Below are 23,410 nucleotides of genomic sequence, written 5' to 3' on the forward strand. Positions count from 1 at the left end.
AGGAGGATCAATTTCTGTAGATTTTCACCCCAACGTTCAAAAATTTTCCCAATAAGCTCCAACAGTTTTTCCTGAACTTGGTGCCTTTATACAAGACAGTATTAATCTACAAAAATAAATGGTGACGCCTGGTAAGATCTCCATTCCACCATCCCCTTTGAGGGAACACTGTTACAGTCACACTCTTCAGCCTAGCATCAAATTTCCTTATGCTTATGAATAATTCATACTTGATATCTGTGCTGTTCTGCCAATCCTGCCTGCAAACGGTCAAGATTCAGCAGTGATACTGGGCATGCATATGAACATGCAAGGCAGCAGGGATGCACACATACATGTAACATGATGACAAATCCTACCAGGAAACCAGGCTGAGGAACCTCCAGATTATTAAAAAAATTCAAACAAAAAAGTATGGGAAAAATCTACTGAAGAGCCAAAGTCATCTGTTACACTTCCACTTCACCTTTAATATCTCAGAGAAAATCAAAAGCTGAATACAACTTAATGAGCATCTAGTTAGCTAGATGATAATGTAGTGAATAAGAAACAAAAGATGGAACAACTCTTCAGCTCAGCTGTAGACATTGGCTAAGAATGTTCAAAAACAGTAATTAAAATAGGTTAGGAATGAAAAACAAAAAGCATTATCATGCTGGGCAGAGCTGTGATAAATACAACTCAAAATTAGTCTCTCAGTTTGCTACAAATTATTTTGCAGAAAGGAGGAGATGTAAAACTGGATCAATTCTAGGATGGCACGTGAAATGAGATGGTAAGCTGGAGTCATCAGAAATTGCTACAGGGAAGATACAGCAGTTAAAGCAAGCTGATATACTGCGTACACCAGTGAACATTATCACTCTTCTAATAAGCTTCAATAAACAATTAGAACAGGAGAAAAAAAAAAAAAAGAGGAAAATACAAGAGAAGTTTTTTCTTCAAATTTCGAATTTTTAAGATCTTAAGTTTTCTACCAATCCAGAGTCTTTCCCACAAGCAAATACCCCAGAGCAGTGCTAATGCTTGCCCTGCTCTTTTCTTTTTAACTGTTCATTAGATTTAATTATTATTTATGGAAGCACCCTCCAAATCCAGCTCAATTTTCCAATCTTCCTAAAGAAAACAGTACCATTCAAACACAGCATAGGCATCTGCTTGTTAGAAAACAGGCACAGACCTAGAAGGCTGCTAGCCAGCCCTGAAACATTTACAAACTTCTGCTGGTTTTACACATAAGCACTTCAAAGATGTGGCCTTGTTATTCCATGCTCAGAGAGTTACAGGTAGCTCCTTCTCTGAGACCTGCTGCCTCCTGCCTGAAACTGGACTCTGCCCAACTACCTTCTGCCCCCAGTCCTTTCTAAGCTGCACTGCAGTGTCTTCCCAGGCTTTCCCTTCCACAACAGCACATACAGAGTACACACCAAGAACGTACTCTCTGCCTGGCAAAATTGAATGCTTGCCACCTGCTATGCACAATGAGGATATTATTTCCAAATGAGCAGTCTTTGCCATCGCTAGTCATAAATGCCCACTTATTGTGCCTTTTCTTAAAGAGTCGTTTCACAACATATGATTCATTTTAATTAATTTATTTTTTTGCAATTTCAAGTGATCCACTGGGCTGCTGAATGATTCCAACTCTTTTTAGCAGAGAAGTGAATGAAAAACCTCACAGTCGTGCAGCTTAAACACGGGGCATAAACACACAGATGATAGCTGTTTCTATCCAACAGCAGGGTTCCTAAAATTACTACAATTTCTGTGTCAGTTTAAATAGCTACCTACAAAATAAGCTCTCAGCCTTTACAGAGTAAAGACTGATGCATAAAGAGAAAATAGAAGCCTGGTACACTGCATTGACTTGCAGACAGCTCTCAAAAGGCATACATTACCTCTCTGTGCCAAACAGGGTTAGTTGTGTTACTGATGATGGTCGATCTTCTTTCCTGACCATGATGAGCAAATGTAGGAAATGTACTTTTCTTGCCCGGCTGGATGGACATCTTTAGATAAGGATCAGGGTTGAAGAACATGCCTTTTTTAAGTCCAACTGCTCTGATGTCTTTAAAGCAAAACAAGGAAGGAAAAAGGAACAGAGTGAATGAAAGTTAGTTCACAAGGCATGGCATTTTTAAAATACTACCTAAGAAACTAATTCACATAAACCACTAAATAACCACTAAATAGTTCAAAATTACTCATAGAGTAACTGGATCCAGCTTACAGATGATGCTTGAAGCAGGAAATCAAGTGTTTTCCCAAGAGGATATACAGAGGAAAAGCAAGGACATCCTCATTTACATTCTGCCTTCCAGTCATTCCTAAAACAAAACTAGAGCATGAACTTTGAACTGAGGTACAAATGTTTTTCTCAGTATGTAAGGTATTTCTACCCTAAAACAAGTTGAGCTCTCAGCTCACCATGCAGTACACATGCTCTACCTCTGGTTGCAGGGAAGATTAAAAAACTTGTCTGAGAGGTAATATAGTGAACTCACACTTGCTCAAAGCTGAGACTTTAAGATAACTTTGAATATTCATATTATCAAGTTTGTTCTGGATTATGATGCACACTTCCTCTCCACTTGGGAATAAGGTATCCCACATAGAAGGAGGAAACATTTTCTGAAAATGATTCTTTCTTCCTAGAGAAACCTCAGTATTGCAGCCCCTACAACTTACGCTTCAAGTAATAGAGAGAAATTCTCAAAACAAGGCACTTTAATTCTTTTCTGTTCACAAGAAATATTTCACAAACAAGTCACATCAAAAGAAGCCAAAAAAACCAAGCCCGGACATTAAAGGAGTACAGCATGAAACCTAGGAAATAACATCACTGAATTATGGTTCAGATTTGACTCGCCATAATTTAAAGTTTAACATAATTTTATATTTAGAGCTTGTCTGTTACCGCAGTCTCACAGGCAGCCAGGACCAGAATGTTCATCCTTGCTTCAAAAATACTCACTTGAAAAGATGTTAGACAATTGTGTTTCATTACAACTTGCAAAAAAAACAGAATGTCTTCTGATTTGCAAAATAAAAGCCCATTAAAGATTAAATTTAGTTTTAAAATGTCATGGTTCTATGACATATATGAAAAAAGACATGAAGGCAGCAACAACAAAATGCAGACTCACCACATTCTGGATAAGCCACCAAAAACATTCTGGAGAGCACCTTACAGACCTATAAGTCATTACACTTTTGAACTGAATTTAGTGGACTCCTCAAGTTCAGCCATAACATTCTGTCAAACATGTGTTTATCACATTTAACAAAACAATTATTTTGATAGAACATATTAGTTCTATCTTGTTAACTGCTGCAAGGCCACAGCAAGGAACTTTTTCTTCAGTTCTACTCCAACAGCCCCTAAATGTTACCACTGTCAGCTATTTATTTAGAAGCAATTATTTTTGTCTTCACACAAGTTGAATATGCTATAGTCACACAAAATTTCCTGTGGAATAAAGTGCTAATCAAAACAAGTGTAGCTGGTAGACAGTATCCTTCAGCTATTTTTCTATATGACAGCTTAGCTCTGTTGTAAGAAAACATTTTTCCTACTCCCTTTTTCTTCCTTCCTTCTCCTTGCTACTACTTTCATAAAGGTGACAGAACCAGCTTGCACTGTATTTAGAGGCTATATATTTAACCTTTTTTCTTTGCTGCACAAGCTAGAAACTGTGCAAATTTCTCATGCTGAGATCCATCAATTTAGCTTCTTTCACTCCTGGAAATTCATGATTCTGGCTTGTTTTCAAACAGAAGTTGTAAAGAAACGACATCTTTCAAGCCACTAGAGTGTGCTCCTACAGAAGCTAAGGAAGAAAAGCACTCTATTTTAGACATTTTTTAAAACAGCAACTACTTTTCATTCTTTTTTCTTTTGGTAAAAATACTTTGTAAAACATAGGTTTCTGTGGGGTTTTTTGTTGTTTTTATACCTGATAGCGTAAAGCTGACTAACTTCCGAGAGTGCTGGGCTCCAGAAGCACCTTCATCTGTGCCTTCTACTCCCATCTGAAGGGGAAAAAAAAATAAGAAATCACAGACATTTTCATCCATCTTATACATGTTCAAAGATGACTGTGTAATTAGCAAGTAGTACTCAGAAGAACTGCACCAAATACTGCCTATTAACACGGACAAACAAAGCTGTAATATCCATTTCTAGGTAAGCATGTATTAGTTAAGCTAAGTGTTGTTAATAAACTCACCCTTGCTATCTTCCAAACAGGCAACCGCAGAAAGGGAAGCCTTATTTTCTTACTGGTTTCACTTTTGTGAAATAAAATCTACCTGATTCGGTAAAGCAGTACATCAGAACACACGCATTCATGTCTAAATAGCTATACCCACTAACAGTCTTTTCAATTGACAGAAGAATTTCTCTGAAGGCAGAGATGTGCATCCAACTGAATAATCTAACATAAAAACATCAACAGAGCTTTATTTGAAGTCAAATGGCTCTTTACATGGGCAGTGCATGCACTCCCAGACAGAAGAGATTACACAGTCTGCTGAAAAAGCTTCATCCAAACTATAGTAGGAATGCGTATTTGTGATAAAACAGGAGGTCACCTGATCTATCAAACAAAATTAGCTGAATACAGAGTTGCACACCTGTGCATAGTTGAAGTACATAAAGCAGTTTTTAGCACCTGAAGAGTTGTCTGAAAGCAAAACTAGAACCTACAGGACTGATAATGTATTTCTGGAGCAGTGGTGGCTGGACCAAGATGTGCAATCCATGAAGGAAGAACTAAAAATGTCCTTTCAACATTGCTTTAGCATTATCATTACCTTTCAAACACTTCACATCGATCAGCAAACAAAATCAAAAACTGAGTAAGTGGTGTGGTGCAACTGATAGTGAGGAATTTCTTCCATTACAGAATTCTAACACTTAGCATATAAGAGCAGTCAGGTTAATAAAGTGATAAAGGAACCACAGTGACATTGATGCTTGACGTCCTCATGAGGGAACAGACCGTGGCAGGAAGTTGCATGGCTCCGGCCTGGCTCATTTCCCTTTTGCATCACTGGGGTCATGATTCACCACCATTTTCAGGGACAAGCATTTCTCACCAGAATGCTGTCACCGAGCACACGGTACCATTGCTCCAATGGCTTTGTAGGGATACTTCAGCAGCAACAGCTGGTAGTGAAATTATGAGGGCATCACAAACACAATTAAGTGATGCTATCAGTTAGGTCAGTAATTCCAAGAGAAATAAAAAAACGTTTGGTATAATGAGACAAAGTCCACAATAGTGGATACAACACTATATCAACATGAGATTCACCTGTGGACAATACACAATGCTGAAAAAGCGCAAGATGAAATTAAAAGCAATCAACCTGATTAAATTGTGCTGTACAATATCTTCAGCACTGTAATTGTCAAGACAACATCCTGGCAGATATGATCTTAAATATTTGGCAGCTAAAAATCAAATCAAATGCATCATGAAACTTTCTGTCAACTTGATATCAAGTGTATTAGATGAATTACTTCAAACAAATGCACCTGGATACAACTTTGGAATGTTCTTTCAACAGGTATTCACATCACTGAAAAAACAGCTTTAAAGCTGCCAGTATTTCAAAACAAATCTCATACTGAAATTGTAAGAAGGCAACAATAAGTCTTGAAAGTCAGAGAATTACCTCAACTTTGGTGATACTCCAAAAAAATTGAACCACTTCTGCAAAAGCAGAGCTTTGTACAGCCTTCCTTTTTTTAATACTTATAATTGCTATCTCAGTAACAATTTCATTTTTAATATTAGCAAATAAGAGGTAGATACTTCCGATAAGAACTCAGTTTGAATTAGACAACCAGTGCAGCAGTGTTAAATTACATCAAACCAGAAACATTAACATTGAAAGCAAGCAAAACCAAATAGTTTAAAGGATTTCAGTTAAGCCCAGTGATTCCTGATGTTATTTCATAATGAAAAATTTTATAAAGACAATTACAAAACCAAAAAAATATTTCCTAATCTTGGTGATCACAATCAAACAATATTTTTCCCCACTGCCTCTGCAAAAATTGCACTTAATGGTGAAATAAGAGAACTTACACATTTGTCTGGCAGCTGGTATCGGTGTCTTATACAAATACATTGACTAAATAGGCTAAACTTACCATCACAGCAGGGTTTTTCACAGTGATACATGGAGTAGTAGCTCGGAGGGCTCCACTAACACCATGGTAATATTTAAAACAGATCTTTATTTCAGCTGGAAAAGAAAATAAAAATCACATCAAATCCTTTGTGACTGACACTAGGCAAAAGAAAATGAAAGGAACACGTATAAGGAGTCATAGCTCACTTCTGTTCACAGCCTGAGTCACTTCTGCTGTAGAAGCACACAATAACTATAAATGAACCACATCTTCTTTTAACCTGCAGAGAATCAGGATACAGGTACAGGATATATTTCCATGGACTGTAATACAACCCTATTTGCTGCAAGGTAACTGCTTTTCCTCTGAGTTGATTCTTAGGATACGGAGGAGAAAATAAATGATTAGATCATCTCCTGTGATCGTTACTGTGCTCTTTGTTGCTCTTCCTTCGTTTCTCAAAATGAATGTTGACTTTATGGACTCCACAACTACTCACAGTACTTAGCATGAACCTCACCCAAGTTGAACAAGGGGGATTATTCTCATGGTCTTGCCAGATTCTCCTTTGCTTATATACCCAAAAACTACCTTAGAGCTCTTTTAGTCAGAGGTTACTTGGAAAGATGATGTTGAGATGTCAGATACAGTCACCCATTTTGCACCCAAGGCCTATCTGCCTTTCACATACCAATCCAAAAATATCCTTGGTCTGGGTAAAATAAGAGAATAAATAGACATAACTTGAGCATGAGATAAAACACTATGAAACTCAGGCTCTTAAAGTTTGGATTATGTATTTAGCTCTACAAATACTCTGACATTCTGGCAGGAGTGGAGTTTCAACTATAGCTGTTTATTATGGAGAGCTATTAGCACGCTGTTCAGTTTGCTGTTGAAAGCTCATTCTGTATAAGCTGAATCTGTCATTCAGTGATCCGTTTTCAGAAATAGTTTAGCAGGAAATTAGAGCAGTTGGTCAATTCCTCTTTGTGTATTCTGTAGGTTATATTTCTGGCTATTTCAATATACTCAGTTGTGAAAAAGGCTTACCAAGACATGTGCTACCAGCATGACTCTGGAAGAAGTCTCATGATATACATATCTGAAGGAGGCTGGAAGCCATTCATATTGGAACACAGGAAAGGTGAAAGTTTTACCGTGTTTCTACTCCCACTGAATCAAGTTTTGCTAAACTGCTTTTGCAGCAAACAGTATTACATTTCACTGAAGCCTGACCTCCCTGCTGCTATTTGTCTGCATTCATCCAACACAGCGGAACAGCTGCCCTTGATCCTGTCAGACCTTCCCTGTCTGGAAGAATCTCCTCATTTTCCTTCTCTGCTGGGACAACTCTTCTGTAGAAGGTTGATGAACCTCTGGGTACAGATATGACCACAGCCAGACAGAAATGGTCACAGGCAAAGTACAAATGACAGCAACCACCTTGAACAGACCAGGGGTGTGCATGAAAGTCTTGGCACTTCAATTGCTCTGACTTGGTTTAACAGTATGTCAGTAGCCTCACAATACAAAACTGTGCGTACCTAAAAAGATCTGAGACATCCAGCATGATTTCCTGAGAGAATTGCAAGATTCCTTGTCACTGCAAGATTAAAAGTCCATTTATCCCTACTCAGAAGGATTCAAATCCATCCTGCAAGTCTGCACAACCAGAAAGGTTGTTGTTTTGGTTTTTTTTTTCCAATTTCTTATGTGATGCAGTTATAGCTCAGCATTCATTTACACTCTTCCTCCTAGTACAAAGGATGCACTCCAAGCTGGCCTTCAAAGGCAAGCACGTCTTCCAGCCCAGTGGGGACTGAGGTGGTAGAGGGCTGCTGATCCCTCCTCCTCACAGCTGAGTTCACCAATGCTGTCAAAATATGCTCATCTAGCCTGCTCTACTTACCACAAACATCACAGTAAAATTCAAAACACAAGCATGATTTCTGATCACCTATAAAAGTCTGTAAGTCAAGATGTGCAGGCTCTTCCTATACTCAGAAATTCTATTGACCTAATAACAATGCTTACAACCAAATGGGCTCACATATAATTGGAATTCCAGCACAAGTGCTGCTAACTTTCATAGCTGCTTTCCAGCTGTCGATAGGATTAACATAGGAAAAGCCAGGTTTGAAATTCAGCATGAAATTGAAAAACAGGTTATCTGGGACATTCACACAGACACTGCTAAAGTGAACTAAAGTTTCCAAAATCTTTTCTTGCACACAGAAAGAACACAATTCCCTCACAGGACCAGAGACAGATAAGGAGATTTTTCTTCGATGATTAAAAAATGATTTTTAAAAGTACTATTAATACCTAACACAGAAATAAATCTCAGAGGGATTGTGCCAGTTCAGAGCAGCTGAGGATCTTGCTCTCTGACATTTTCTCTATTGTGTCAGAAGAAAAACTGCGACTGAAATATTTGTTCTTCATGTCAAATGGATTTCTGTGCTCCAGATATATTAAAAATAGATGCCTGTGCCTGTTCCTGGCAGAATATACATCAACCTATTATGTATAAATAAGGCCCTTGAATATAAATAAGGCCCTATGAATACAAAGAGCTCTTCCAAAACAGTAAATTCCTGCAAACATGACTTGAATATCAAGAAAGCTGAGTTCAATATTCAGGCTTCCTCTCTACTGATCCATAATATAAAGGACACAACAACATATATCACCCACAGAGCTTTCCTACTTTCCTTCATTCATTCTGCCAGTTTGTTTGGAAATGTTCCCTTAAAGTTAAAAACTTGCTCTTCTATTTCTTTTCTTTCCCATTTCTTTCCCCAACGTAATTATCAGCTTGCCTTGCTTGACATCTGTACTGAAAAAGGTAGCAGCAGTAAGTCCAGCAAAGAGAAGATGCCTGCACCTGACCACGTAATATTTGCTGTCTGCTTGATTCAATAAAGATGCAGCCTTACAGAACAAAGAGTATTTCCATCCATGGGAAAAAGTGACTGTACCTAGCACTGTGTTCTTGCTGCCACACACATCCCGTTGTCTCTGACGTTTCTCCAGACATCACACAGACTGCAAGGAATTCCTACAGCCACCAGACATTTCCTCCTCATTTAAAAATAGGACAAAGTGAAATTGGGGTATCTGAGTGCTTGAAAGAATCACAAGCAGTCATGTAAGCAGGGGTACGTGTTAATTAATCTGCACACTCCATAAGACAGTAATCCTCTTCTTTTAAAGCCAATAGCTGTTATCATTTTATAACCATCGTTTTATAGCTCAGATCCATTATATAAAAATTCCGGAATCAACAAAGGTTTCTGGGACTCAAACAGCGTTATTTGAATTTCAAAAGAACTCCTGCATGAAATTATAATGCTGTGCTTCCCTCTATGGACCACGGACTCTTGTTTCTTCAATAATACAGAGATCAGTTTATACCAAGTAACAGTTTGCCTTTAAAACACCAGTAATTCTCCAAAGGCTCCACTTCATCTATGTGGTTTCTGCCTTTATTTTTGCCAAACAAAAAAATGCTTTAGGATAAAAAGATACATGGAACACGGGCATTTAGAGTACATAAACACAACTGTGATTCTAGAAAAACACATTCTTTCCAGGAGACCTATAATTGAGGAAAACAAAAATACTCACTTTGAGAACAGTTTGCTCAGGATCAAGATGCGGACTTGACTACAGACACTATCACACAGGTTATCCATGAATGTGAAATGTGCTGTAATTAAGCAAGCCAAGCAGATAAAACCTCTCTGGCACAGAGGATGGTAGCTGGAATATAATTACAGCAAGGCCTGGCAGGGGGGTTATATCACACTCCCACAAACTCACCGTGGCAAATGTCATGTGCTTTCAACAGTGGAAGCAACCACCAGATGGCTGGAAAGACACCCTGTGCCGCACGCCATCACCCAAAATAATACCCTGGGTCCTTAGGTAGGATATTTCCTACCTAACTGAAACTTCTGTACCAGAGCTGAGGTCATCACACACTCCACTGAGAGGGGATGGCAGACACACCTCTGAAAGATAAGGCAAATCCTCACGGGGCTGCAGCAGTCTGATGCTTCCTGCCAACCACACAGGAGCTGCCCAGCTCCCAGACATGGCAACTCGAGGCAGGAGCCACATGCCTGAATCCATGGCTATCTGCAGATCTAAGCACTGCCTGCACTCCTGACAGCAAACAGGAGAGCAGCAGAACATGAGCAGAAGCAGCTGCCTCCTGGTACCTGCTGTTTCCATCAGCAGGCACATCACAGCATTTTACAGAAGGAATAACAAAAACCATCAAAACTGACCTTAGCAGAACCACAGAGAGCTTTTGTGCTAAACTAGTATCAGTAACAGGAGATTTCTGTCCTCTGGTCTCTCTTCACTTAACCTCCTCCAAAGGCAGCTACAAAGCAAGATCTGCTGAAGTAACAGCCTACGGACCTGACCTGCCATCCCCACTCACTCTTGTGTAACTCTGAGACAAGTATTTACAGTTATGATCACTGTCTACTACATTCCACTATGGCCAAGTGCTTAATGATAATCTAACCTTCCTAATAAAACACTTTGGGTCATATGTGCTTAAGGCTTGTCATGAATTGCAAAGAACCACAAGACATGATCCTATTTCTACTGTTATATTCAAAAATAACTGCTAAAAGTCAACAAAAGTATAATAAAAAGTATTTCTAACTTGGTGAACAGGCTTATAAATAGGGCTGTAATAGTAACCGTGAGAAACAACCCAGTCAGACTACTGAGAAGGTACTGGTTACACGATGCCACACAGACCCAGGCCTTCATGTCAGGAAAATATGACCTTTACAATTTAAATTGAATGCTCAAAATACATACACTGGGTAAAAGTAATGACCCCTTTTGATAAAATACCCATTAACATTGACCACTGACCAATGTTCTAGTCAGAATATGGAACTGCACTCCTATCTCTGCCAGACAATAACAGCTCTTCATTAGAGCACCTTTAAAAGCTGAAAGTACAAGTTCAATTACCAAACCCATGAGGTTTATTTCAGTCTCTCTTAGTACTTTGAAGCAACAAAAAAAGAGGGCTGCGAGTTGACTCTGCTAACTGCAAATTACATCAAGTTTCAGTCTCCATTCCCCGTTCTTATAAAACTTATAATTTCACTGAAATAAGGACAGAATACAGAGAACTCTATATAAAACTTCAGTTGTAATGATACCAGCGTAATGCAAACACATGTATCACCACCGCACTTTCCGAATATATCTCAGAGTCATGCCACAAAACTGAGATTTTAAGGACAAAATAGAAACAGTCTGTGCAGTTACTGCATGTGAGCATTGCAGTGTGGCACCAGAAGGGATTTAACCACAAACATCCCAAAAGCGATCTGGAAATGATTGATGTGATGAGACTGGCAGTGTCTGGATGAATCCCAACAGCTGCCACTATGAGTTATTGTTCAAGACGTGAAGAAAATATATGCAAATCAATATGCTTATTTCTATTCATACTAATGGCTATGACATCAAATGCTATAAATAACAACAAAAACATTACACTGCAAGTAAAGTAGGTGAAGGTGTTTCTTGTGGATAATGTAATTAATTCACACGGGACCTCAGCTACATCTGATCAATGTGAGTCAGTATGACTTCATGGCTCGATCCAGGAAACCCAGACTTAAAGGAGGCTCTTAGCCCCTGCCCATACTATAAACTGAGCAGGATTATGGTATGAATTAATTTTAATTACAAGCAGAAAACCAACCATACTGCACAACAGTAATCAAACACCTCTGACACTTCTGTCCCAGATGCTGGGGAAGGCTGGGGCTGTACAGGCAGGAGACATCCTGTGCCTCTTGCTCCCAGTAGCTGAAAATAGGTCCTGGCCTGTTTTACCTACTGGGATATCTGCAGCTTTTAACTCCTAGGAACTATGCACCTGCGGAAATTCATAAGCACTGGAGTTACTTGTTGCCTGACAGTGACCATACTACTCAGAACCTTCCTGCTGTGGCACCTGCAATACAACCAGTCCTTATTGCCCATATTGCAGACTTAGAAGCTGCAGTTTCTAAATAAGCAGCAGCTTGTATCAGCTGCTCTGCAGAAAACTCAAGCCTCCATTCAAGTGCTTTTTCTATCACCAAGATTTCCCCGCAAGTCATTTCACTCTGCTAGCTCTGTTCTCCATAGGGAATGCCATCACTCCTGTCCCAGCAGAACACCCAAAGGACAACCAGGGGAACTCCACCACATTACCCTGCACTAGACACTAACAGTCTTGAGTCTGACTGATGTCATGGTAAATACCAGATGACCATACCAAACACAGAAGTATGAAGCTGTGTTGCACCTTCCCACTGTTGTTATCAGTTCATAGTAACACACCTTGAACTTGTCCTTTCATTTCACAGGAGAAGGAAGAAAACTGTTTGCAGAGCTGTGGTCACGTCTAGCAGTCCTTCTGTAGCTGATACAGCAAACAACTTGAGGTAGCAATCTAGTGAGTCATTGTTTTCCCTCCCCCACGTTTAAGCAAACCTCAAAACAGAAAGTTTTAAAGTCACATCTATTATGTAAAGAAACATCATTTCAAGCACGCTGATGCTCAAATTCACCTTGTGAAGTGACAGAGATCCTTTTCATGCTCACAGTGCAATTTTGTTCCATTCCCAGGTAAAAGGAAGAGGAAAGCCTGTCTCTGCAGTCCAGAACCAGTCACCTTCTGTAGAGGTGACACCTTAAGGACACCAGCTGCTTTTGATGGTGAGCTGGACTTGGAACTTATTTCCCTTCCTTTTTGCATATTCTCTTGCTTCCCCATTCCTCAGTCATTCCCCTCAGAGGCTACTTGCATTTCAGAAATATATCAACTTCATCTCATTATTTCACTTCTGATTCCTTTGATTCTCTCCCCCGAATAAAGTCTATGGATTTTTTTGTGCCATTTTTTTGTCTAAAGCATGTAAGAGTTTTCTTTGATCATCCTCGTTTGGCTAATTTGGGGCGCTTTGGGGGGAATTAATGCCTGTTTACAGTATGAAAATGATGAGATCCTCCCCGCCTTCATTTCTGTGGGCTGTCTGATTTGAATAGAGGAGATAGCAAGCTGTGCATTTACAAGTTATCTGCTTGGGAAGTAGGAGATACCGAATCCATGGGGAGAGACTTATGAAGAATAAACCAAACGAGTGAAAAACTGAGTTAGATGACTGCACATACATAACAACATTAAATACAAGACAAAAGCTTGAACAACGCTTAACTTTAAACGTAAGCAAAAATTCCACATACTTTGGTGAAACCATTAAGAAGTTTAAAATGATCCTCACAGAAGAAGAGCTTCATAAATTAAGGTGAAAGATGCTTTTCCTACAAGGTGCAAATCTGAGCATTTCAGAGAGTCTAAGGCCCAATCCAGCTGACTCACAGATTAACATTAATGCAATTAAAATGGAAATACTCCTGCCGCATACCATTTAGCTGGATATGGCTTGTTAGTGAGGCTGCCATCCTCTGCACTTTGCCCTGCAGAGATTTTACATTGTGGGTCAGATAGGCAATGTCCCCGAGTTCCTACACCACTGTGTATGCAGCCTCTGAGATAATATGCGCAATGATTGATCTCAACTCATTGTTCAGCCTTAGTGACTTCAGTTTAGTCACTTTTCTTGCTAAAAAGACAGATGATTTCAAACCAGATACGATTATCCTTGGCTCAGGATGGACATCAGTTTGAATATGAGTCAGCAAGTGACCTTATTGCAAGCACAGCAACCAGCTAACAGGCTGGGTTAGGAAGTGTGTGACCAGCAGACAGATAGAAGTTATTATCCCCCTTGGCTTGGTGCTGCTAAAGACATGCCCGAAAAACTATGCCTGGTTTTGAGACCCTCAAGTTCAAGAGCATGGAGAAAATGGAAAGGGGACACCAGATGGCTGCAGAGATGGTTTAAGTTGAGAACAAATGACCAGTGAGACGACTCTGAAGGATCTGGCCTTCTTAAGTCTGCTGAAGAAGAAGTTAAGGCAAGACCTAAGCACACTCTGAGATGTTGTTACACATACAGCGAACTCAAACTCTTTCCAGTTCAATGAGAAGATCTTAAAAGGTTTTCAAGGCTGTGCTTCAAAAAACCAGAGCAGACCAGGTGATACATTGGTGGCTGCACCTACTTTGGGCAGAAGATTTGATCAGAGACCTTCATAGGTTCTTTCCAACCAGCATTTCAATGCTGTTATTGCTCTCCTGCTCAGTTTAGTTTTGTCTGTCCACATAATTGTCCATCCTTTTCCCACAGACACCATTGCTGAATCTGGGATTGTACTTCCAGTTGTTCCCTGCATTCCTAGTGAAGCACTACTGAACTGATAAGGAATAAAGAAGACAAATCCCAAATTCCATGACCTGTTTCTGATATATTCTACCTCTTGGAAACAATATTCCTGTGCACAAGAAATATACAACTGAAAAGTTCTGCTGCTGCAATCGCCTGGGATCTAAATTTTCAGATTTAGAAATCCGAATAATAAAAAAAAAAACAAAAAAAAAACACACAAAAAAAAAAACCATAATAAAAGAATGGTTACATATAATTGCAACAGAGATGCTTCTCCCACTAGAAGCTACAAGAAGCTGCTGAGCAAAGCGTTGCACATCTGTGGAGCCCTCCAGTTTGGAAAGTAGAATTAGAAACTTAGTTCAGCACGTCAGTGCAATTTTTGGATTCTCACTGGAAACATAAGTGTCACTATTGAAATATTTATGTGCCACTCTATGTGCTGTAGCAACATATTCTTTTTATCTTGTAGTTTCCATGAAAATAAATAGAAGGCATTAATTTCAGTGCAACTTATGTACAGGAAGGAAGAGGCAGGGAACTAACATAGATTTTAATTTACTTTAGGACTACCATCTTTGGCACCAGGAAGGTTACTTATTTTCTTTGATCTTCATTATCTTCTTGATCTTCATCTTCAGCTCAACCATTTTAGTCCGTAGCGAAATCCTACTTTGATTTTATCCTATTGTATTTTATTAAAGCTCTTTCTTTCCTGTTAAAATATATGCATTGGGTAATGCATAGATTTAACTTAGCAAGATTAAGTGATGGCTTCTAGAAATAAAAACTTTTAATAATTATTTATAGTACAGGGGGCGAGGCCCAACATCTTTAGAAATACATGTATTGCTGCGTATCAGTCAATGAGAAGGGAAAATTCTGCCCAGATTTACAGCTAGAAGCATTACAGTGTACACTGAAGTAAGAGAGTGGGTGTATATATATCTTCTAATTTATGAAGAAAGTCATCACTGTGAGGCTAAACAGGTGGTAGAACAACTCACAGCTCTTTAGGGACTGATTGCCACTTCGATGCTACACTTATCAGGGTTTTCAAGAAGCTCATATACAACATCCTAGAATTAAATAATCCTGTTTCTTAAGGGGATCATATACTTAAGATGGTAAAATAAAAACAATCATTAAAAAGCCAAAAAAAAACCAACACATAACAGAGCAGCTTGGCTTACTGTGAGTCCTGGCAATCTAATGAAGTGGCTTAGCACTCCGATTTGAACCCTGACTACCAAAATTACTGCAGAGCTCTGCTGGAGGTTTGTTTATTTCAGTCACACCAAGACTCAGTATTTCAAAACCTCCCAGTGGATTTACCAGCATAATGAAACTTCAGGTGAGACACCCTCATGCAACTGAACAGAAGGCTGTCAATTCCCAGCAATAAGCCTAACCTTAATACTAACAACCATGAGCAAACACTACCACCTTATTATCCTTTTCTTCATGTCCATTTACCATTAATTTCTTGTCCAAATGAAATTTTAAACTTCCTGAGAGGGGACTTCATCTTTCAGTGTATATATACTACATAACATCGCACAAGAAAACTTTTTGTTCCCTTGAAGTACACTGTCCAAGAACATCCCTAGAATACAAATGCACTTCGGAATTTAACTACATTTTTTTAGTCAATATTTCATGACCTGTTTGTGTAATGCTCTTTTTGTGATGAGAGGCAAACACATTGAACAATATGCTAGTTCTTAGAGACATACAATCGGTCCCTTAGGTTTGTCAGAGCTTGACAAAATGGCCATTGAGTGCTATCCTGCTGGTTTGGCTGGACACAATCAGCATGTTAGCCCATTGGATAAATAGGTACTCACATTCCATAAAATAGGGACCAGGTTCAATTCGCCATACAATCTGTCCTTTTTGTGTGCCAGTCACTCCCCGATTCTTGGAATCCCAGAAATTGGCTGGAGAGTTCTCATCTGGAAGAGGAAAAAATACACACATTGTCATGTACTATTTATAAAAGCAGGGTGTTTGTTTTATTTTTTCTTTCTTGTTTAGTTTGAGATGCCTGGAAACACAAACACATGGGGGAAAAAAAAAAAAGTTAAGCTAACAAACAAAAGATAAGTGGCTTCTCTTTTACAGCAGATAGATGGCTTTATGCAGGTTTAGCAAACATACAAAGAGCCACAGTAAATACATGGTTTCCTGCAAGAGGTGAACTGCCAAGATCAAGCATTAAATCTCAAAACTTCTCTACCTCAATAGACAGGCTGATGGGAATGTACAGTTGATTGCAACTTCATTGTGGAGTTGCAACATCATATTATACGATGACCGTGTTCCGTGCTGTGAAAATCTAGCACTTGCTCCTTAGCAGTGATGTATGGAACTGCAACTTGAGGTATCAGAACTTGCTTAAGGTTTTATAAGGATTCCTTCATCTTGGGATCTGGAGAGAACAGTTTTATACAAGCACCAAAACATATGACCTATTTAATTTCCCAGCCAGCATTATTACATACTAGTAACTGAAGTCCTAAAGGCAGAACTGACACTTAGTAAGTGAAAAATGAATGAGACAATTGAGAGAAATCAATTCCAAGGAGGAGAACTGAGAAGCAAACAGCATGTATCTGAAGATCAGTTCAGCAATATCAGTATTTTCTCTTCCTTAAGAAACATTTTTATCCTAACAGTAACAAAAAATGGTCTTCGGGTTTGTTTTTACTTACCAGCCTGTGTTACTCAGAATGCTGTTTGAATGAAGCACAAACAGAGGGACTAGCTAAAGATTACGATGACCCAGAGGAAGCTGACATAAACACAACTCCTTTTGTACAGGAAGTTCTTTGGAAGTAGGCATCATAACACATTAAAAGTGCATTACGAAGTTGCTTTTTAATCACACAAATATACCACCTGCCTCAAATACAAGATCCTCCTTTCTTCAGTGGCACAGAAAAAGCACAGAGATAATAAAAACTTACAGCACACATGTAACTAAATAAAGTTAACAGGGACACCAATGGAGTTCAGAAAAGGTCCTGCATGAAGAACATGCAAGGCAAGCATCAGATTCTGAGCTGATGGTTACAAGCAGGCAGAACATTTCCTAACAACTTAATTAATACAATTCAACACTTGAAGTGCCTGGATTTTCAGTTCTTCTATCCAGAAATAGTCTCCTTTGCAGTAATGAAGACTAAATCATTGATGCTCTGCCCACAGGCACGCTGCCATTGCAACAGAAGGTGGTGGAGATGGATGGATGAAAAATGCTGACAGATCTCTGCCTGACAGCAATCTACTCTAATTACAAAATTTATTTTGGACAACTTTGATTTTCTCCTGAAACAGCTGATTTTTCCTACTTGCATGAAGTCATTCACACAGGGAGAAAAAATATTGTTATTTTGTTATGTATAAGGAAAAATAACCTCAAAGCTCAGCACACAGGATTTAAATAAAGGAACCAAACAACAGAAGAAACCAAGTAGCATGAAAACACTGAAGCAGACAATAGTGCAGAAATTTGCCTATCAACACAGCAATAAAAAGGTTAAACTGTGATAGCCTCAGCAACACTCAGGTGTGTGTGTGGAGGGGAGCTGGAAGGGAGGCAGAAGCGTCTGATAGCACAGAAAGCAGAATACCAGAATTACCGCTACTTCATCACTCCTCTTCTCGAAAACCTACATAAATTCCCCAGGGGACCTCAACTCCAAGACATTCTGGTCTCCTTTTAGCTGGTAATTGTTGCTGTTTGTGAAACTGGCTGCTGTTCTGGAATCTGGGCCAAAGAGTAGATATAAATATCTGTTCCCAGAACATGAAATACGCAGAAAAAATACCGTCCTTCTGCACTGGTATTTTGTCAAGTTGATCTACGCTTCTGAAAGAAACAGAACAATGGAAGACCCACAGTATCATTTTATCTTCTATAAACACAAAATATTACAGGAAGGATCTTATTTCTCACCATCCTGCAAGCCTTGTAAGAATTAGTAAATGGGAGAATTTATGATGCTTTGCAACGAAAAGTGGGTCATCATAATAAATATCACCGTATAGACTCCACACTGCCTAGTGCTCTTTGAAATCACTATGCAGCAAAGTAATGTTTTCTCTTTCAGAGAATAATGTTTTCTCTTTCAGGATTCACCATCTTTACAAAACCACTTAAGGTAAATCAGGTACCAAGTGTACATGTAACATTCCCAATTCAATAAGGCTATATTAAGAGCAAAGCGATATACAAGTACTGAACATCTCAATGAAAGAAGAAAGGATGATGTTAACACAAGGAGTAAGCACAACAAAATGCCACTCGTGCAAGACTAAGAGCCACAAGAAAGATCCCATACATTCATGACAGGACATGTGGCCCCACCCGTGTATAGCAGACATCTAGGACCTCCTCTTAACGCTTTCTAACACAGCCCCAGATGTCAGCAGACACCTTTGTTGCAAAGATGCACCTCTGGCTCCTGTTTGCCTGCTCAGGTACAAACCAATATTCACTTCTCATCCCAGCTTATATGGTCGCTAGTAGTAGGTTGAGTACTAGCCCCTACTATTCTGCCCTACTGAAGCCATATTTAGACCAATGGATCCAGTACAAAAAAAATACTGGGATCTTCATTAAAGAGTCCAGCAAAGGGTCTCAAAGATGAGTAAGGGCCTGGAGCATCACCTGCATGAGGAAAGGCTGAGTAACCTGGGTCTGTTCAGCCTGGGGAAAAGAAGACTGAGAAAGGATCAATAAATGTTCATCCATATCTAAACGGAGGTGGGAAGCAACCTTCTCAGTAGTGTGTAGTGATAGGACAAGGAGCAATGGCCTAAAACTTGAAATAGGAAGTTCCATACTAACACGTGGGAGAACTTCCTCACCATAAGGGTGATGAAGCACTGGAACAGGCTGCCTAGGGAGGTTGCAGGGTCTCCTCCTACAGAGTTACTCAAGATCCAGCTGGACACCTATCCGTGTAACCTACTGTACAGCACCTGCTTTAGCAGGGAGTTGGACACGATCTCGAGGTCCCCTTCCAATCTCTGTGACACTGTAATTCTGTGATACTTGTAGACGCTTTCATGCGTAGCTCAGAGAGAAGATTCAGAATATTCAGAATTCTAAAGAGATTCAGAATATCACTGAGAGGATTTCATTATATACAATTTTACATTTTCCATAGCTCAATATTGTATATGGGTCTTCTAATTCTCTGCTCCTGAAATCCATGCAGCTCAGCTCAGAAGAGCTCCATCACTTTGGTAACCCTATTGTATCCCCAAATAATTCTGTGGAAATCTTATTTGCGATTTGCCTCCTAAGCTCTGTTACGTTATGCCTTTCTGGAAGATATTTTACGTAAAACCTTTTTAAGTGCTTGTATTATCCATTCTGAATTTTAAAAATTAAGTTCTGATGGTCAAAATTTGACCCCTTACCACTTCAGGTTAATTTTAACACATTCTTAGACACTGGAAATTATGTGTTAGCAATGGGGCTTGTATACATTCAGCCTACTGGTACTTATAAAGCATCATTCTAAACGTTATTTCTCCTGTCTGATGTTCTCTTACTGTGTCCATTAGAGAAGCTGAAAGGCTCATAGATAGAAAGACTCAGTGTAGTTTTGTCTCAAGCTGAGATACACTGATTTGACACCAATTTCTCTCCTAAGCACAGTGTTTTAAATTACCAGCCTTTAGCTATTTTACTAAATCATTTTTCTCAGTCTTTAACAGAAACAGGGATTGCAGTTAACCTGCAGTGGAGAATAACTCTGAACTGCATTTCAAGCCAAGCATCGGGTCATTTGTATGAGGGCACTTCCTATGTAAAACAGAAGCCTGATTTAGATGCATGTTACTGCATGACTTAGAAAATCTCAGCCCTGCTGCCAGTAAGCGCATTCTGCTTTTTGTGTTGTGAGCAAATGGTTCCAAGCAATTAAACAGTCACAAAAATATAAAGTAAATAACACTATAACAGGGAGTACTGAGTACCTTAAGGAACTGACAGGGTACAAGTTGGTAACACTAGATTTTGCACAACATTTTTACTTTGGTGCCCTCTAATTATTTTAATTCTAATGGACATATTTAAAGAAGAAGAAAAGTTTGTATCACCTGAGGCCTCACCCCCTTTTGGTAAAGTCAGGAAGCAAATCAGCACTTGTGAGCAGAGTGTTTGTTGCAAACCGTTATGAAAATAAACCACATTTTAACAACCCATTTAAAAGTTAATGTCCTGTGACCAAACATTGACTCAGTGTACACAGCTTATAGTCTATAATATTCATTTAAGTCCCAGTGTTGGTCAGTGAATAACTTGCAGGCATTCTACAGTAAGCAGAGGATTTTCCAGAGAAGACAGCACTACCATATGCAAAACAATGATGAAATTAGATCAATACTTTGAAGCACCTTCTATAACCTTACCTGGCCATTCCAAAGGGTATCTGAGGATCCTGAACTGCATTCCTCCATATGAGTCCAATTAACAAACTAGAGAACTTTAAAAGATTTTACAGGATGGATCCTAAAAGCAGCATTCTTGTTTCCAGTCACAAACAGTATTTTCTACAGAATTTGCTTTCTGGAGCCAGGTTGTGCAGCTCAGCTTTGGACAATTCAGCTCTGCATTAACTCTGCTGCACAGTCACTGCTTTCTCAGGCTGCTTCTCTGCTCTCTCCGTTTCTCCCTTTCTCCCCCATCATTATAAGGAGAGGATTTCAGAAGAATAGCCACAAACACCGAGACAGTTTCTAGCAGTTAACACGCAACTGTCTGCCTCTTCCCCTTTAATCAAGGGTTTATCTGGGTTCAAACAGCCAGTGTTAGCATGTATCAAGCATTATGTCCTTCCAGCAAAGCTATTTGTAGCCACTCCCATCCGGAGGGTACAGGAAGCAAAAACCCCATCCTCCCTGCACTTCCTTCCTTGCCTTTTCCATGGGAGAACACCAAAGCACAGACTACAGTCCATCCCATAGGGAGAGGTGACAGCAAGGCCGGCACAGTATCGCAGGAACAGACTTCTTGCTACTGAAGTTAAAATAGAGTAGTAAGCAGAGATCCTTGCTCCCATTTTCATACTCTTTACCCTGAGACCCTAAAACAGATTGTTTCCTACTTTTTCTAGGCGTTACAGGTATTGTTTCCCTCCCTATATACATGAGGAACACGTCAGCTCTGAGATAGAGCAGCTTCATGTACCATCATGCAATGTAATATTTGAAGACACAGAAGCAACTCAAAAGGATTAATTAACCAAAATGCCAGTCAAGGGAAAGACACGGAACAAAGTCCACAAGTTTTCAGACAAACTGCACAGCACAACAGCAGGAAAAAAGTGCAATTTCACTCCTCCATATTCCAAGTAAAGACATCATTTAAATTCAAAGCATTCAAAGACAAAAATAAATGCTTTCACCCATTTCCTTAGCAAAAATTCAAAAGCGTAACAATAGGAAGGAAATGACCTCAAGTTTAATCTCTTTCCTGAAAATCTTACTAATCCCCTTCCACGAAATGATGCACATTCCGTTCTTGCTACGCTTCAGGTGTTGGTTTCCACACGTGCAAGGCCCACAGCCCCAGCGGCCCCTCTAAACTTTTATTCTGTGTCATATCATAATCTAAACTTTTATTTCTGTGTCAAATTCAATCTGCCAGTCTAGGCTTATTGTGGAATGTTTGCCATCATTTTCTCTCTTGACTATATGCTGACAGTGCATGAGCTGCTGAGCTCGCTTGAGCTGCATGCAGAAGATTGCAGCTCCTTGGGAATAAAGGGCATGCAATTTAATCTGCAACCACATAACTCCTCACAGATCTTTGCCAGAGAAACTAGAAAATACAACAAATTGTTCCTAATGTGGAAGACATACCAGCAAAGCTGTGCTTTTGTCAACGCTGCCTATCCTGACCTCAGATAAATTCTGTTGGTAGACAAACACTACCAACATAAGCAGAGTTTTGCAAGCACAGCTGCACTTACACAGAGGGCTTTCTCTGGCGTGACTGGGTTTGTACAGTTCTCAAGTTATCTCACAGCCTGAGGAAGAAGTGAGATGTCATTTATCTCATGGCCTTCGTGCTGTTTTTTTTATGGACAAGCAACACGTGTTCACGTATGCAAGTACCCAATGCAGAAAGATACCAGAACTGCTGTCTGGTATTTTTGCTTTGGTTTTTTGTTGCTGCTGTTGTTGGTTGGCTGCTTTGCTTTGCTTTCTGAAACAGAAACAGCTAAAACCACTTCAGGAAATCCCAGTTAGTTATGGCAGCTGGTCAGTGGTCCCCATCTCAACCACCTCCACAGCCCCTAAATGGGCTCTGTCATATGATCATTATTAGCAGCCAATTAGTGGCAGAAATTCTGAGGGACATTTCACTCTTCTTGCCCCTACTCTCCCATGAATTCATATCACAGGGCTGTCCTGTCTGAAGCATCTCAGCCACGGGTGACAATGTGGACCTCAATGGGACGAACACTGCTCTGAGGGGCTACACACAGCCTGAGAGATGTCTGTGTTGCAGTATCAAGCTGCCACCAGATCTTACTCTAGGGAATGAATCTTCCCTCTGACCAGGCTGGGAGCACTTAGCAGCACTTATCTACAAGCCTGGCAGCATCACCTCCAGGGGGCAGTCCTGGCCAGACAGGGAGAATTCGGCAACATGACCTCAGCCATTCACACAAACAACAACCAGGTGGTGTTCTCTGACAGCAGAACGCGTTTCAGGTTTCTGAAGACAGCAATATTTGGGCTAGGCAAAGTTAGGGCAGCACCGAGCAGTCTGTGGTAGAGGAAATCACACTGAAGCACCAGTGATGTAACCACCTCTTCGGGGTTTAATTTTGGTAAAATCTATGTTCATGTGGGAAACAAATGAGCTCGTAGCTAACCTTTAACACAATGCATCCTGCATGTTGTCCTC

The 23,410-nt window shown here is 39.7% G+C and overlaps 1 protein-coding gene across 5 annotated transcripts in view; it reads right to left on the reverse strand.

Moving 5' to 3' along the window:
- Positions 1–23,410, reverse strand: part of HECW2 (HECT, C2 and WW domain containing E3 ubiquitin protein ligase 2) — a 131,704-nt gene that overhangs the window by 56,766 nt on the left and 51,528 nt on the right. For 4 of the 5 annotated variants that reach the window (XR_014948127.1, XR_014948128.1, XM_015867659.3 and 1 more), the window contains exons 3-6: positions 16,323–16,430; positions 6,164–6,258; positions 3,957–4,032; positions 1,899–2,068 (exon numbers count right to left, since the gene is read on the reverse strand). Coding sequence is in view for 3 of the 5 variants with exons in the window: in XM_015867659.3 (XP_015723145.2) it covers positions 1,899–2,068; positions 3,957–4,032; positions 6,164–6,258; positions 16,323–16,430 (449 nt within the window). In the remaining 2 variants the exon portion in view is untranslated. Of the gene's footprint in view, positions 1–1,898; positions 2,069–3,956; positions 4,033–6,163; positions 6,259–16,322; positions 16,431–20,904; positions 21,269–23,410 lie in introns of those variants that run through there. The other variant, XM_085552836.1, reaches the window with a different exon arrangement.

This window comes from Coturnix japonica, chromosome 7 (assembly GCF_054131305.1).
Source record: "Coturnix japonica strain WE chromosome 7, WE-NBRP24, whole genome shotgun sequence".
Lineage (NCBI taxonomy): Eukaryota > Metazoa > Chordata > Aves > Galliformes > Phasianidae > Coturnix > Coturnix japonica.